This window comes from Gekko japonicus, unplaced genomic scaffold (assembly GCF_001447785.1).
Source record: "Gekko japonicus isolate JY-2015 unplaced genomic scaffold, Gekko_japonicus_V1.1 scaffold477, whole genome shotgun sequence".
NCBI lineage: Eukaryota > Metazoa > Chordata > Lepidosauria > Squamata > Gekkonidae > Gekko > Gekko japonicus.
Window position 1 is genome coordinate 727,441 of NW_015174289.1, and position 17,954 is coordinate 745,394.

At 39.7% G+C, this 17,954-nt stretch overlaps 1 protein-coding gene across 1 annotated transcript in view; it reads right to left on the reverse strand.

The window, feature by feature from the left end:
* Window positions 1-17,954, reverse strand: part of DOCK3 (dedicator of cytokinesis 3) — a gene marked incomplete at its 5' end in the record, with an annotated part of 323,062 nt that overhangs the window by 60,676 nt on the left and 244,432 nt on the right. The window contains 7 exons of the mRNA XM_015424016.1: window positions 3,415-3,563; window positions 7,838-7,931; window positions 8,662-8,722; window positions 9,360-9,455; window positions 9,577-9,603; window positions 14,428-14,513; window positions 15,381-15,529. Coding sequence (XP_015279502.1) covers window positions 3,415-3,563; window positions 7,838-7,931; window positions 8,662-8,722; window positions 9,360-9,455; window positions 9,577-9,603; window positions 14,428-14,513; window positions 15,381-15,529 — 662 coding nt within the window. The remainder of the gene's footprint in view (window positions 1-3,414; window positions 3,564-7,837; window positions 7,932-8,661; window positions 8,723-9,359; window positions 9,456-9,576; window positions 9,604-14,427; window positions 14,514-15,380; window positions 15,530-17,954) is intronic.

Genomic DNA, 17,954 nt, shown 5'->3' on the forward strand with positions numbered 1-17,954 from the left:
AAGATGGGCTGTATGGCATTCTGTTCAGCCGAGGCCTCTCCCCTCCCCAAACCCTGGCTTCCATAGACTCTACCAGAAAATCTCCAGGAATCTCCTTACCTGGAGCTGGCAATCCTAGTCAGGACTGGCCCCAATGAGTTCCTCACAAAGGCCTACAAAGGGTTTCCTTCCTTTGTCTGAACCAAGCTTGGTTGCCTACTGTGGCGAAACGGGCTCCAATTCACAACTCAGCTGTTTGCCTCCTACCCTTGTCCCGTGGGCGTATCTCACTCCTTAAGTTCGCTGCTGCCACTCATGGAATCATCACTGCCTTTTTAGAGGGACAGTGAGACCCCTCTGGCCAAATCTCCCTATTTGGAGATGGAATCCCCAATCTTTCAGGGATCCCTGGAAAGTTGGCAACCCGAGGGTCTAGCCTTTCCTTGCTTCCCTGGGCTACCCCCTCCCTTTGGTATTGTGCAGAGCGGGGGAGACTATGTGGTCAGAGCACAACACAGATTATTAGCCCAAATAAAAGAATTTATTTAACTATTTACACAGTTATGGAGCACACAAAGACTGCTGGAGTAAGCACACACTATGAACCAACAGGACATAAATCAACAGGGGTTAAATGCAATTCTCTGTCCCTACACACAATACTCTCTACCTCTGGAGATTGTGGGCTCAGACAGGATCTCTCCTTGGATAAGCCTCTGGCTCTACTTCAGCCTCTCTCTCTTGCCCAAGAGAGCAGGGAAACTTCCATTCATTCCCCAGTCCAGCCGGCTGTGGAGTGGCTGAATTTCTACTGCCTCCCAGGGAAGAAGACTGCCTCCTCCCTGGATGGGCTGCAGTCTGTATTGATGCCGCCCTGCCCTTTGGAACAGTCCCTGTTTTCCCACACTTTTTGGCCTTAGGGCAGCTGGGAACTGTGGGCCAGCAGATGAGGAAGCCCCATTCAACCCAGTGATAACCCTGCAGGCCCCTCTCTGGAACTACAGCTCAATTAAACCTTATGGGGGAACATTTAAAATAAAGAACCACAGCCATCTTATAAACACAGGTAACTGCCATTCCGTGACACCTACCAACAGTCACTGAGGGGAAAGTTAGTCCCACACAGGAGGCAGGCAAGACAAGCGTCTTTGTCAAGAGAGAAAGCCATTTGCCAGTAATTCTGACAGGGCACAGTGGCTGAAGGGGGAGTGGGCGGGGAAGAGGAGCAGACCCAGCACCCGGCTAATGGCATGCGAGTACTCTTGAGTGGCGGCTGACGGGCCAATGGCTGAGGGAGCGCATGGAACGCTGCCACTTGAAAACAGAATTATATATAAGGAGAGATTTTAAAGCTGTTAGCTGCCTTGGTGGCCCTGATGAGGGCAGAAAGGCATGGTATAAATTTTGTTAATTAAATACATAAAATGTTAAAAACAAATAAATATGTCCAAGCTCATTCCTCTTTCAGGAACAGCTGTGCCAGAGCTTGTGACAGACCCAAGGTCACATCAGGTGCAAGTGGAGGAGTGGGGAATCAAACCCGGTTCTCCCAGATTAGAGTCCGCACACTTAACCACTACACGAAACTGGCTCCCACTAACCAAACTGGTTAGCATCAGCTGAGCAAAAAAAAAAAGCCTTGAGAGAGCTGGATGCTGAGGAGATTCAGTCAGATTCTTGTTTTAAGTGAGAAGAGACATCTACTGAGACCAGTAGAAAAAGGGTTTAGTGCTGACAGAGTCAGATTTCTACCTTGACTGAACGCAGTCTGAATTCACCATTAGCTGAGAGCAGTTTGAACACAGAGAACTGTGGGAGAATTTGGCAAGGAAGTTTGGATAGTAGAGAAGACTCCCATTTAGGCCAAAGGAAAGGGGATAGATTTTCTAGAGAGAGAGGAAGATTCCCTACCTAGTCAAACAGGGAGAGTTATCTCTGAGGAGTACAGAGATCCCTGGTTTGGTGTGATTAGAAACTGCCTGCAGAGACCTTAAAAGTCAGTCAAAAACTCAAGAAGAGTACTGGTGTTCCAAAGAGAAGGGGTTTGAATACTAGGAAGAGAATACCAGTCTTCTGGGCACTAAAAGAGCTAGCGATTACTCAAATAAAGTTACTAGAGTATTTGTGGAAACACTGGAACAAAAGCCTCTCAAATATAAAGATCTAAGTAACTGAGTAATTTAAGAACCTCTTAGTAGCCTGATATATCAGATCAAAAGTCTGTGCTTGTACTAGTTAACCAACCCCTAATTTCACCTGACCTCTCCCTTTGATATTAAATAAAAACCTTTTGTTATTTTTGAATTTTAAAACCATCTCAAGTGCCATTTTCAAGGGTTTAAGTTAAAGGGTGATCCTATCCCTTCCCTCAGGCTCCTGGGCTGATCAAATAGTCAAAATATATCTTACTGACAGGGTGGGACAGCCAAAGGGAGAAGAAAACACATTACAAGGGCTGCTCAGACAGTGAGGGGACAGAGAAATTGAGGGAAATTCTAGCCTCTGAGTGAGGGAAGCAGAAAGGGCCCATCATAGACCATCATGTTCAAAGTACTGGGAACTACATAGATGTGATCCAATGAGATCTTCTTATATGGTGGCTAAAGAAAGTGCCTTGCAGGACATCTAGTGTAGGCCTAGGTTGAGAGAACCTGATGAGCTGCAGCTATGCCTACCCTGGCCAGGGTTCTAGCCTTTCTGTCCATAGTGGGCTCACAGATTTGTGCTCTAAGGTTTCTCTCTCTCTCCCCCCCTCTCTCTCTCCCTCTCTCTCTCTCTCCCTCTCTCTGCTTTGTTAGCTGTTATGGGAGAGAGGAAGTTTACTGAGACGGAATCACACATTTTGTATTAACTGAGGACAGAGTACTGCTGCTTTTGGTGGCAGCCACACAACTTTCATAATATCTAGTTCTACTTTTAGGCCATAGCAAAGCTAATTAAAAAGAGCAATTTTTTTTGCATGTGTGCCATGTGCCGTCAAGTCACTTCTGACTTATGGCAACCCTATGAATTAATGATTTCCAAAACAGGCACAACATTAACAGTCTTGCTCAGGTCCTGCAATCTGAAGGTTGTGGCTTCCTTTATTGTCAATCCATCTCGTATCGGGTTTTCCTCTTTTCCTAGTGCCTTCAATCTTTCCTAGCATTATTGCCTTTTCCAGTGACTCTTGTTTTCTCATGATGTGACCAAAGTACTATAGCCTATAGCTGAAGTTTGGTCATTTTAGCTTCTAGGGAGACTTCAGGCTTGATTTGCTCTAGAACCTGATTCTTTGTGTTTTTGGTGGTCCATGGTATCTGTTAAACTCTCCTCACCACATTTCAAATGCATCAATTTTCTTTCTGTCAGCTTTCTTCATTGTCCAGCTTTCACATTCATACATAGTAATTAGCAGTACCACAGTATGACTTATCTCAATCTTTTTTTGCATACCTTCCCTTTATTAAAATAGTGAATAATCTTCCGACAAAGACTTTCCTTTCGCTGCCACTCTGTCTGGGATGGATAGTGCAGGAACTCCCGAAGAGGCCTATCTTCCCATTGAAGCAGCTCACAGTACAACAGCAATGTAAAAGCAGCCTCTGTTGGAAGAAAGAGTAGGCTGTGAACACTGAGCAAAACATTTCCAGCTGTCAGTTTTTAAATAGCTGCACGTGATCTCAAAAGTATGAGGAAGAAATAGAAAGTGAATTGATGACCACACTGCAGTTAAATTCTATTCTATGCAATACATACATGCTACTGGAAAAAGAAAATGGTATCTGAAGAAAGTTCTTGCCCTTCTTAAAGTTAATATGTACAACTCAAAAAGGATTTTCAGCTGTTCAGTTAAACCTGTTTTTTTCCAAGCTGTCATTTGTTTTTCAGCATCTCTTCCAAACCTGAATATATGCATTTAACAAAATCTGTGATATTATCTAAAAAGATGTTATTAGATACCATAGATTTAATATGCAACAGATTAAATTTAATGTTATTTACCCTGGAGTTATAGTTTGCAAACTATGTAGAACAGAAGCTATTGCTGTTTGAAAAATTAATTTGAATGTGAAATAATAAATCATATTTATCTCACTTGTATCCTGCCTTTTCACAAGAACCTTAAGCAACACTTTTGTCTCTTAACAGCCTATGAGGTAGGATTAGAATGAGATGGTGCCTTGCACAAGTTCACCTAGTCACTTTCACAGTAGAGTGATGACAGGAACTTGGGTTTTTCACATTAATCCCAACTATTGCTACTACACCAACACTCAAGGTTTGATCTCATCTTGGACTTCCATGTACAGAAGTGTGACTTCCCTGACTCTGGCCTTCTCCTGCAGCCTAAAATGCCCCATAGTTCTTTCTGGGGCTAAGGAGTCCTCCAGAAACAGCACAAGTGTAACAATCAATCATCAGTGTGGGACCTATCCTATCCCCTATTTTCTTCAATCTTTATGTAAAGACCTGAGGCCAAATTATTTGTAGCTTTGGGATTGGCTTCCATCAATATGCAGATGACACACACACACACACACACACACACTTTTATCCAAATCTTCTGATGATGTGGTAGAGGTCCTAAACTGGTGCTTGGCTGCTGTGGGTAAATGGCTAAGAGTGAACAAATTGAAACTAAACCCTGGAAAGACAAAAGTAATGCTGGTTGGGAAGGCAAAGGTCTTGGAAGGACATTATGTTCCCCACTTTTGATAGGGTTCAGTTGCTGACTCAGTTAAGAGCCTCAGGGTTATACAGAACCTAACATTATTCCTGGAGGAGCAAGTTAATGCTGTTGCAAAAAGGCTTCCTTCCAACTAAGGTTGTGATCACACTGGCGGCTTGGCGTGATATGGTGCCGCCTTTAATTGAACCGGGTTAAAGTGTAGTGGGATATATCAGCCACACAGCACACCCTGCTGTGGGTTACCCATGGAGACATCCCGTGGTAAAGTGTCTACATTATTGTGGCGCCTCAGCCACAGAGCGAACTGCAAAAAAAAAATCCAAACACCATGTGTGTGCGTAGTCCTTTAAAAAACCGCCTCCGTAGTGGCAGAATGGATCTGCAGGTTCACACTGCTAAATCCATTCTGCGCACGCTCCCTCATGTTCAGACACCTGGCCATGCGCGATGAATGCGGGGTGGGGGGCAAAAACACCACTTCGGAGGTGGTGGCTTTTTAACCCGGCTCCAAGTCGTCCTCTGACAGGGTGAGTACGCCCAGGGAACGCCTGACAGATGTGGCTGTGTGATCTTGCCCATTTATTCCATTTGTAAAATGTGCCTATATCGGGCCAAACTGCCAGTCTGAACACAACCTTAGTCTAGCTCAAAAAATAGCCCAGGATCCATGGCATGGTGACATCAAGACTAGACTACTGTAATGCCCTGTATATTGGTCTCCCTTCAAAATCAATTCCGAAGCTTCAGTTGGTGCAGAATGCAGGAGCTAGATGCAGCAGGCATATCACTCCCATTCTACAGTCACTCCACTGGCTGCCCATCAGTTACTGGGCTCAATTTAAAGTATTATTTATTACATAAAAAGCCCTTCAAGGCGTTGGACCTCATATCTGTGAGACTGTCTCTCCCCCTATGCTCCACCACAACAGCTTTGCTCATTCGAGCATGACCTTCTTCAAGTGCCAACCTTCAAATGGTCAAAATCAACAAGTGTCCATACACATGCTTTCTCTGCTGTGGCTCCCACCTTGTGGAATAGCCTGCCTGAGGAGGCCAGGAAGGCTCACACTGTTCTGGCTTTCCACAAAACTGAACTATTCAAGAGGACGTTTCTATGCAGGCAATAGGGTAGCATTGTACAAAAGCAGGGCTATTTTTGGGCAGGAACGCACAGGAACGGAGTTCCGGCTGGCTTCAGAGTTGGCCATGCCCACTACAGAGGGGAGGCCTGGAGAGCGACCCCCCCGGCAACTCTGAGGCAGGCCAGCTGGGGGGGGGGAGCTGGAAGGATCAGGGAGGCATTTAAATGCCTCCCCATGCCTTCTCTGGCCTGTCCAATGGCTGGCTTGCCCAGGCTCCCTGCAGCCACAGGGCGCCCGGGCAAGCCAAGGGGAGGCATGGGTGTGTGGCCTAATATGCTAATGAGCTGTGCTGTCGGGGTTGTGGCCTAGTATGCTAATGGCTTTCTGCTGTTGTGTGTGGCTTATTATGCTAATGAGTTCCTGCTGGGCTTTTTCTACAAAAAAAGCCCTGGTGCGGCCTAACATGCAAAGGAGTTCCTGCTCCAAAAAAAGCCCTGGGTTTTGACAACAAACAAGGGCTTTTTCTGGAGCCGAAATTCCTTTGCTGTCACATCTTCCAGGGAGATGAAAGAACGGGTTGAAAACAAGATTCACATGATTTACACATTCTAGCCACACTTAGTTTTAATTCTGTAACTCAACCACATATCAGTTCTTTGTTGTTGGATGCTGTGATCTTCACTGCTAATGAGTTTACCAGGTGAGCTTACTATAATAATTTAGTAGTGACTATTGTTAGCTGATTCCAGGATTATTTCCTTGCTCTAGCAAAAGTCAGGGACTCCTTGTGAACTGATGACAGCTGCACAATAACTTTTTTTCTCCTAATCAGGACGGAGATGATTGACAATTGTCTAATTGTCTTTGAATGGGCTCATGGGCCCATTCCATGTTGAAATACAAAGGTGGAAATAAAACAAGAAATAGATTATGAAACCATGGGAATATGCACACCATCCCTGAAAGTAGAATGAGATACGTTCCCCTTTCTTGGCAGAAAGCCTCATTGAATAAATCGGGACTTCTGAGTAGGCCACATAAGGACTACATTCTAGTCCCCTCTTGTCCCTTTCCCTGGGACTGAATGAATACTTTGGGATAGGAATGATCGCCCCTATTATGGAATGATAGTCCCTGGCAACAGAATGAAGAATGTAGGGAGGAATCTCATTTTCCCATCTATCATCCTCCCCACTATTTCCCCTTTCACTCCCCCAAGCAGCCTCTCCCCAGGAAAAGCCTTAGGATCAGGGCATGAAAGCCTCCCCCCTTTTCTTTGCTTCTTAACATCTAGCCTGATGAAGAATTCCAAAAAGACTGAGATGATGATGTTTTGTGAATGGATTTTTATTCATTTCTGGAACTTTCTTTCTACCCATCTCTCTCCCCCTATCTAAATTTAGAGTGTAAGCTCCTTGGGACAGAAACCATATTTTAAGCTATTCTGCTGACTTTTACTTTGCAAACCATCCTCTTTAAATGCAGTCAGTGGACCAGGTTGCAACATATGATTTGATGGTCAGTTTGGGATAAATCCCATGTAAAAACCATGAGGATCTGTACTTTCAATCTCAGCCTAATTTATCTCCCAGCTTAGAGAGTGCATGTGTGCTGATGTGCAGTGAACTCCTATGAATGGTTTAGCAATCTGATTAGTGATCTGATCATTGATAAATAGGTGGCTTATTTGCAAGTGGTGATTATGAAATAACCTGAACCCACAAGAATTCAGGCATCCTTAACTGTGATGCCATATAGATATTACTATATACTACAGTATGCATATGCCATTTGGCTGTAATATTCGATTTACAGATCTGCAGGTTTTCTTTAAAAAAACAACAACAACAACTAAGTAGTCCAGTGGCACCTTTAAAACCAACAAAGTTTAATTCTGGGTATAAACTTTCGTGTGCACAGCCAAAATTAAACCTTGTTGGTCTTAAAGGTGCCAGTGGACTCAAACAAACTTTGCTCTGTTGCTTCAGACCAACACAGCTACCCACCTGAATCTATGGAGCCTATTACTTGTTTAGGAATTTTCTTAAATGTTTATTTAAAGTTTGACAGTCCCCTTTCCCTGCAGTGTCCCTTTTTTACATACCTGTGTAGTTTTCAGCTTGCAAATGCATATCACACAACTTGTGGATATAGCGGATATACATCTCCTCTTTGTTAATTTCAGATTTATAAAAATTCTGTAGCAAAAGAAAAGAATGAATATTTAACAAGATGTCTAGATTACGATATTTTTAGTGATCTATGTTTATATATCCAAATGCATTTAAAATATGAAGCGGATAATTCTGTTTTTATTTAAACTGGTTTAAAACTAAAAATTATACATTTCAGTCTAATTTTGCAGTTCCAAATAAGGGCTATCTTAACAAATGTCTCAACAGTAACAACAGGTACACATTCAACAAATGAGAACTGTGACCACTTATATTGTGGCATAAAAAGAATTCAGAATAAAATCAGGATTGTTTGTTTTTTCTCCTCAAGAAGAAACCACATGCAGAATGCTCAATGTCTTATCTTTATCAGAGCTTTCACCCAAAAGCACTAACAAAAGACACTAAAGACACTTCACCAAAGACACTAACATTTGCAAATGAGTTATGTCTAATACTTGTTTTCTACTGGTCGAAGGACACATTTGCTGCCAGAGAAGGGGGATTTTAATTGATTTTCTCTCTTTCCCCACTGAGTCCTACGTGATGCCTAGTGATTTCATGAGCAGAGTGGAACTTGTAGTTCACTGAATTCAACACTATAAAAGTAAGCCAAATATTCATTTTTGGAAACAAAAATCTATTAGTAATTCTACAGGTCATTATCTCTGAATTTCTCTTCTAAATGTTGTACAAAGGAACTTGAATAGTCAATACACATACAGCCAAACACAAAACTATAAACTGCTCTTACCATAAGGTTAACAGTGCAGCCTATTTTCTTGTTCTCTGTTTCATCTCCTTTCATACAATCCCTGTGGAAAAAGGGGGTGGCAATTGTTGGAATATGCATATTTCAAAATTATGTTTCAGAAATAAAAATTAGTGTGTATGTGGGGGGAGTGGGAATATGCACATCAAAATCAAAATGTTGCTCTTTTTTGCTGTGGAAGAGGTGTTAGATTTGCATGAGTTCTAAATAAAGTACTCAAGCTACAGAGCAGAGAAGCAATGACATTAAAAATTTAAAAATTAATATACTTGACACATAATATAGTTACTGATATGTGTTTGGATCCAGCCCAGTGTTTCTATAGGCTAATGGATTTCTCCTCTATGGAGTGTGACTTTCTCACCTCCCTCTTCTGCTGAAACCCCAAATGTTCCCTGAAATGCTGTTCCTCGGGTTGTCCTGTCCCCCAGAAGCAGCATTTTGGGCTACAGAGGAGGGGGGGATTAGAAAACTTACCATGCAGACAGAAATCCTTCCACCAACACAAACACTCAACTGGATGCAAGCCCTGGAACCTAAGTTAAAATGGCAGTCTTTTTTTTAAAAAAAAGAGATGAAACATTGCATAAACATAATGGAGAAAAGTTGTGTCTCTTGTTAGCACTGATATCATAAGCACTATGCAATAGATACTTGTGAGAGTTCAAAAGTCTTGTTACCTGTAGTCAAGGAGGCGCTCCATCAGACGAGTAACTGATGTAACAAAAGAGATGCCAGTCTCCCGCCAAGTCTCCTGCTCAATCTTTTCTAGCAGGCTGTGTGAAATTAAATAGTGTATAAATCTTCCTTGGAAACATTATAAAGCCTGGAAATCCCTGGAAGCAATTTTAGTATTTATAATACTTCCACACAAAACTCAAACAATCATCACCTTACCTGGGGTAGGGCCCAAAGAGCTGAGTTCTGATCCATGTTGCATGAAGTAAAGACAAGGAGATTACTGATCTAAGATAATACATTATGACTACTTCATACTAAGGGAACACTATGCCAATATTAGAGTCTGCCCCTAGTCTTTTTATGGAACCATAAATAGATTCAAACATATTTCTCTTTAACATGATATAATCAAACATGCAAAATTCATCCCCACATTTCCTTATTTTGGCCATTATGAAAAATAAATTTGCATTGGCCTTCCTTCTGTGATGACTGTTGTTTCATCATCTACCTCTCACCATCTTCTTTGGTCCATGGAACACCATCAGCTATCATATCATGCTAGAAGGACTGTACACAAGCACTGGCATCTTATACAGGACAAATATGGGCACTGATCCTCCGTTGTTCACAAAGTTTAAATATTAAATACTTCCAGGTGGGCAGCCGTGTTGGTCTGAAGCAGTAGAACAAATTTAGAGTCCAGTGGCACCTTTAAGACCAACAAAGGTTTATTCAAGGTATGAGCTTTCATTTGCATGCACACTTTTTTTGAAAAAATATGCACGCACACAAAAGCTCATACCTTGAATAAACCTTTGTTGGTTTTAAAGGTGCCACTAGACTCTAAATTTGTTCTATTAAATGTTTTGTTAACCCAGTGGATCAAAAGACATATCAATTAGATCAGTTACCTAACTGCAACACACAACAAATAATTTATGTTGTCCAGTGTCCCTGTAGATTAATGACACGATCCTTGAAAGTTTGAAATCTACCATCTGTTTGTATGATCCTTGCTCTTCCTGGTTAATTAAATTTGCTGGCTGAGGCAGCTGGCTGACTGGGTCCAAGAGATAGTTAATGATTCCGGTGTGTCCACTTCTAAAGAAGCCTACTCTAGACCCAGAAAATCTCAATAACTTTATCTGTCAAATGTTCTGTATTTGAGCAAGGCAATTGAATGGGTGGTGGCTGGACAACTTTGAGCTTTCCTCAAGCTTTAAGGCAAACTCTTCAGATCCATTCAATTGTTTTTAGGTCAGGTTAAGGATCTCCCATTATGGTTATAGGACTGAACCAGCCTTGGTTGCTTTGGTGGTGCTCTGCTCTGGGAGATTAATAGAGGGATTACAACTCCGTTGATTCTCCTGGATATTTTAGCAGCTTTTGATACCATCAGTCATGGTATTCTTCTGGGCCACCTTTCTGGGCTGGGCTTGGGAGGCACCCATTTGGTAGTAGTACTAGTTGTTGTTTATTATGGTCACAGAGCAGCAGTACTGCTTTGTGGTGGTTCTGGTCTGACCTATCTGGGTAGGTTTCAGAAGGTGGTGGGCTAGTATCATGCTTGTCAGGGCTTCTTTTGCATTCTGTAGGACTGGAAGGTCCTTATTGGGTTTCAATATTATAATCATTTTAGATTCAGTGCACATTGTTGACAAAAATTTACTATTATACATCTCACTGAACACTCTTAATAGGGGTGGAGCTATAATTGAAGCATACGCTTGGTAAAATTCTGGAGTAAATTTATCAAAGCTGGAGGCTTTGTTTTTCTTTAGATTTTTTATCACCTGCATGATTTCATTAACTGTAATAGGTCTTTCCATCAAGTTTTTATTATGCTCTGATACTTGAAAGAACTTGGACTTACAAGGAACTTTTAGAAGTCCTCCCACTTTGGATTTTGTGAAGTATATAGATCCTTATAAAAGCCTGCAAATTCTTGAACCATTATGATCTACTTGTGTAATCTCACAATCATTTTTAGTTTGTATTGCCACTACAGAGCTTGCAGTTTTGTTTTTATTCAGCCTATAAGCTAAGGATTTACTAGCTTTATTACCATGTTCAAAATAATGCTGCTTGGTATATAACATATTATTATGAATCCTACACACATCTAGCTCTTCTAGCTTAGTTATTGTTTCTTTCAGTTCCTTATTTTGGCTAAATCTATTTGTAATTGCAATCTTTACTATCAGATTTGTCCTGTCTAAATCTCTTTTTTTCAAATGTGTTGAAATATTGATAACATTACCTCTTATAAATTGCCTCCCATAATGTTAACAGGCGATACTCCATTACCAGAGTTAAGTTTAAAATATGTTTGTAATCATCTCAGAGTTTCCACCTAACCATTTTATTATTTAACAGATTGTTATCTAATTTCTGAAGAGTAGCTCTATTTTCCCTATAAACGAATTATAACATTACAGGAGCATGGTCAGTATAGACATTTATACCTATTCATGCTATTTATACCTATTCCCCGTATATACCCCCAAGAGCACTTCGGTCGGGGACCATGAGCCGCTTAGTGGTTCCGGGTCCCCGAGAGGTACGATATGCCACGACAAGGGCTAGGTCCTTCTCAGTGGCGGCCCCTACCTGGTGGAACGAGCTCCCGGAGGAGATCAGGGCCCTGCGGGATCTTGTGCAATTCCGCAGGGCCTGCAAGACGGAGCTCTTCCACCAGGCCTTTATATAGGTGCCGCCGCTTCCACCACTACCAACGGTGGAAATACCATCAAGCTGGAGTGCCCTTGAAGCCCGGCGACAAGGTGAATTATATGAACTATACGGCAGCAGGATCAGCCGATTAATGGGAACGACTATTACTGCTAATGTCGACAGGGAGTATTCCTTATGGGCACCAACTGTAGACCATCTTGGAATTATAGCACACTCTTATTATTAATGTTATGTATTGGTTGTGATTGGGTTGTGATTGCGATTTTATTGAATTTTATTGAATTTTATGTATGGCTTAGGCCTCTGTAAGCCGCCCTGAGCCCATTCGCGGGGTAGGGCGGGGTAGAAATACCCGAATAAATAAATAAATAAATAAATAAATAAAAACATATCTATGTGTGAGTAAGAATTATGCACTGCAGGGAAGAATATATGATCCCTTGTTGTAGGGTTAAATACTCACTAAGGATCAGTTAGGTTGAAGATTTTTATAGCTTTCTTAAACATATGGGGTAAAATATAGATATTATTACTTTCTAAAGATCTATCATACACAGTTACAGTTTCCTGCTATGATAGGTTCTCCTAAAGTAACATGTATGTTTCTCTTGCAGATCTTTATAGAACTGGGGTTTGTTGATGATTTGGCGCCTAAATATTCCCTATTGTTATGGGCCAATCTTTGAAGAGACCTTTTAGAAATATATACCTCTCATATTCAACTTGTAATGTTTCTGTAATTTTTATTTTAAGATTGTTAATATATACAGCTACCTCCTTAGTTTTATGAATGTCTGCAGCTACATAAAGAGATCCTAACCTTGGATTATCAATTAGGGTAGATTGTGACATCCTAATATGAGTTTCTTATAGTAAGGTTGTATCTGCTTTTTATCTTAAGATAATTTATACATAATACTTCACCATTTGTGTGGTTCATTAATACTGTTCACATAAACAGAAAACACTTTAAATGAAAGTTATTCAAAATGAAAAAGACTTTGTATCAATCTGTATCCCAGTACCAGTACTTAACCAGAAATTTTTTTAAAACGTTTTCTCCTTGTTCAATTGAGCTAATTGTACATAATTTGGCCTCAACTCTAAATCTCAACTTGAAGAGAAAGTCCTACCTACAATCAATCCCCTTTTCTCTAACTTTTCAATTAGGAATCCTAGGCTTCTTCTCCTTTGTAATGTTATAGGTAATAGGTCTTGAAATACCAGTTATAGTGCTATTATTGATTGTTAAAGGATCTTTACTTAATTTCCTATATAAACTTCCTTTCAAAGATGCTGAATCAAAAGTTACCCAAGTATCTCTAGAGACATTCCTAGCTCTTGCTGCTTGGGAGCTAATCCTAAATGCATGAAAAATCTTAGCATCATCTATGAAGTCTGAGCGTAAGGTTCCAGAAAACAGGTCCTCTAAATCAGTAAGCAAGTTCTCCTCCTCCACATTCTCCTTTTTGGGAGAATCTTCTCCAGAAGAAGGTGTAGGCTTTTTTTGGGGGGGGGGGCATTATTTAGTTTTTAACATTGCTTTATTGATTTCTTTATTTTCCTTATAATCTTCCTATCTTCTCATCCATAAATTTATTTAGTAATTTAGGATCATTGTTATCCAGAGGCCAGGTCTTCTCATAGCAAATAATGTCCCTTTAAAGTTTAAAGGTCAGAAGTGGGGCAAATCATCCAGAGTGCACTCCCTCCTCCCTAGCCATTCCTGCCGCCTCCGCAGCTATTCCCTATTCCAATACTATCAGAAGTGGAAATATCAGAATAAAGAATAGTTGAGGGGGTGGCTTTCCACTATTGGCTATTGCTAATCCAATCCTGGAAATATCAGACATTTTACTGAGTTGGCAAAATTCAGTTGTACATCCCTAAAGTACCGTAGAACAGCATTTGAGACCAAAAAGACCTGCCCTCCCCCAAAACAGCTGATGAATTTAGCCATCTAGTATGAAAAAAGAAACTTTAAATGCATTTTTTTAAAAAAAAAGAAGAAGAAGAAGGATAAAGCTATTGGAGACTAAATTGTGTGGACTAATTGTTCTGTGGTTTTATGTAATTGCATTGATATACAAAAGGGTATTAAAATAATGGCACACTTCTCAAGTGTTAGTACACACAATGTAAATAATTTATAAACAGTACTAATACTAGTTTCTCATACAAAGACAGATCATGTTATTTTGCATATTTAAAGGCTAGACATAACTTCCAGACTTTTCTTTCTGAACTGAGCTTTATGCTATCACCTGAGTACCTTTTTAGTGCTTTTTGGAGAAAGACTTAAATCATGATGCTACCATTTTTGCATGTGTTTATTAAAAGGTTTCCTGTCATATTAATAATAAAGCTTACAGCAGACTGAAGAGCTCCCGATAATTCTCATCTCCTTTTCCTTCTGATACCAAGCTGTCCAATTTATCAATCAACTCTGCTTCCACCTTAAATAAGAGAGATATAATCCATAAAACCAGATTTATTTTTGTAACTCCCAAACATTAGTGAGGTTAGGAAAATTATATTTTATGGTTCCTATCTTCTGCAGAATGTCTGCTTTTATAAAAAGATGGTTCTCAAGGCTGAATTGATCTAACTTAGTTTTCATGAAACAAAGGCACTTCTGGAAAATTGTACCTCATTTGTCTCACACTGTTCAAGATAGAATAAGGCAGCCAAAGGTAAAATGGGCTAGTTTTACTTTTGAAATCTCACATTTCTCCCCCTTCCTGATTTTTTTCGGGGTAGTCCTCACAAAGATTTTCTGGAAAATCAATATAATGGTAAAAATGTACCCAGCATATTTTTCTGTACTAAAACTATAATTTGCTAGCTATAGAACATAAACACATTGAAAGCAATCCGTACCATAACAGGCATCATAATAACCATCAGCCTACTGCAAAATACCTGAACATATTTGTTTTGATAACCTGTATTCTACCACTTGATTCACCAAAGTTTGAAGTCTTCTTCTAAATTAAGTGTTTCTTTGGTCAGAGGAAGAAGAGAGGTAGGATAAAGGTCAGTATTTTATATGCTAGCTCAAAAGTCTCCTGGGGTGGTTAATAATCAATCCAAAGATTACTATTAACAACAACAATAATTTTACTATGAATGGCTGAAGCTGCCGCACCAGCCTGAGAAAGTAAAAGAGAATCCTAATTACTTTAGTCACCAGTTTATTGAGTGATAAGGAGGCATCCACAATTCCTCCAAACTGTGCACTTGCTCCTTAAGGGGAAGTATAACGTATCTCCCACCAAATCTTCATTACCGTTTACTAGTTAGATATATACAATTTCCTTTACCTGTTTGAAGTTGCCATTTTTTCTCTGCTCCCAGTCCATCATGTCATGAAAAATGGGGATCATGATGTTTCGGACCTCTGGCTGTGGGACCAGTGTAACACCAAGAAAGGGACCAATCATTCCAGGAATAAAATTAATTTTATGTTCACCTAGGTTATAGAAAAACACGTTTATTCAAGATATTCCATTTGCATCCCCTCTTGTCTTTTTTTTTAATTGACCATCATATGCCAACTTCAAATACTCAATCTTCAGAACTCAGGCAGCCTAAAATGGTGTTTCTTGCTTTATTTTAAAAGAACAACATATCCAGGTTTTTAAAGGGTTGTTATTGTTCCATCCTTTCCAAACTAACCACTTAATCTGGAATTGCCATCATTTATTCACTAATTTTTTTTGACAATTCAGATAGGGTTGCCAGCTCTGGGTTGGAAAATACCTGGAGACTTTGGGGATGGAGCCAGGAGAGGGTGGGGTTTGGGGAGGGGCCTCAGCATGGTAGAATGCCGTAGAGTCCACCCTTCAAAGCAGGCATTTTCTCCAGGGGAGCTGATCTCTGTCAGCTGGAGATCAGCTGTAAAAGTGGGAGATCTCCAAGCCCCACCTGGAGGCTGGCAACCCTAAATTCAGATGATACTGCGATCAACCTATTGCATTCCCATACTTTCTGTATTGTGGTTTCATGTTTTTCAGATCTCTTTTGTGATTATTCTTTTTGACGTAATCCACAATTGCAGTGCCAGGATGTGCAGAGTCAAAGTGCTACTGAGGCTTCCAGAGTTATTGTCCCATTCAGATCCTTCACCTTTCTGCTGAATTAATTATTTCCTAATCTCTGCCAGATACCCTCCTCCTCTGCACTTATGAATAAATGGTTATCAGCTTTTTGGGACAATTTCAACTATATTCCAAATCTGTGATAAAATGATGTGTAGCAGTATAATAAAAATAATTCATTATCAGAGATTTTGGCTTACTATGAAGGGACCTGACTTTGAAACTGCATGTGACTGACCACATCCAAACACATATGCACGCATGCATATCTGTCTATGTGTATGTGAATGCATGTACACACATATAGGAAGAGAAAAGAACACAGAATGTTTTACGGAGGAAATAAATGACCTTGTAATTTTGCTTTGATAACGGCACTTCAGTGAAATAGCACTAATAACAATTTAAAAAACAAAGGACAAGATTGTAAATAAGCAATAATTATTTTGGAGCTTTAGTGCTATGGAAATGAAGGTAAAGAGGCTGTGGTTGGTAATTAGTGTGTGTTTGCATGCCTCTCTTGAGTATATCTGAAGGGTGGTGAAAGTAATTGGAAATTATCAATTTCCTAAGCTTGTCTTGGTTCTGGGAGGAAGGAAAGAAATGGCAGGTAAGGAATGTGTGAGCTTCTGGAGGAGGGGTAGTGATCAGAATGTTATTTCTTCAGTAAAGTATCAGTTTCAACACTGTTGGTGGCTGGGAGGGAAACAGTCCAGTCCTATTAAACTTAATGTGAATTACTCCTGAGTAGACATAATTACTATCTTACCATTTGTATGTGTGGAGAATTATTGGATTAGAATGGAGATGTAGTACTATACAAAGTATAGTATAATCAGTGGCATGTTTCCTATTCCAGGAAATTTTAGAACATTAATTCTTTAGTAAAGCAAAATGACCCTCATCTGGAGAGTCCCATGAAGATAAATCAAATCCTACAAAGTCTTAATGGATATAGCCAAGTCTACTTAAATTCTATTGTTCAGTGGTATGAACGCTATGATTTACCACACAGAATACCTTGACAACAGTGGAAACAGTCCACTGTTCATTAGTAGATCACATAGTATTGTTCTTCTTTATTCTTGTGAGTGAAAATAACCCTGAAAACTCTGAGTTTTAGACTTTTTTTTTTGCAATCTCTTTATCGGTTTTTCCAAAACAAAAAGAAACAAATAAAGTTACACAATACATAATATTCCAACACTAACATCAACCTTTTAACACAATTTCTTTAACAACATATACTCCCTTAGTTTTCTGTAAATATAATTTGTCTGAGAAAACCGTAATATGGCCATAATAAGCAAAAATCGTCAGGTTTATCTATTTTCATAGTCATGTCTAAATGTAGATTTATGTTATTCTTACTTTTCCACTAAGATTATTCCATAGTCACTAAAAGCAATTTTTCTTATATATTTAATGTATCCAAAATTTTAGCCAAACAAGTTAAATATAGTTTTTCATAATTACACCATTTTTCCTTATCCCAATTGAACTCTAATTAATTTTCTATTCAAGTGGCTTCTTATATCTTATCCTGTTCCTTCCTATATTATCGACTGATTATTTACTCAACAATACTTTTACCATATTTTACAACTACCTTGTAGCAAAAGTACAAATAGGAGAAATAGCTGGGAATGGCAGTTTAAAACAGCCACTAAAATATCTTATCAACAGCCCTTTGACGTCTACCAAAAGAAAAAAGAAAATACCAAAACACTATTCTCTAAATGTGACCTTGTATCCAGGTACTTTCATACTTCTACTTTTTTCCCTCCCACATTATCA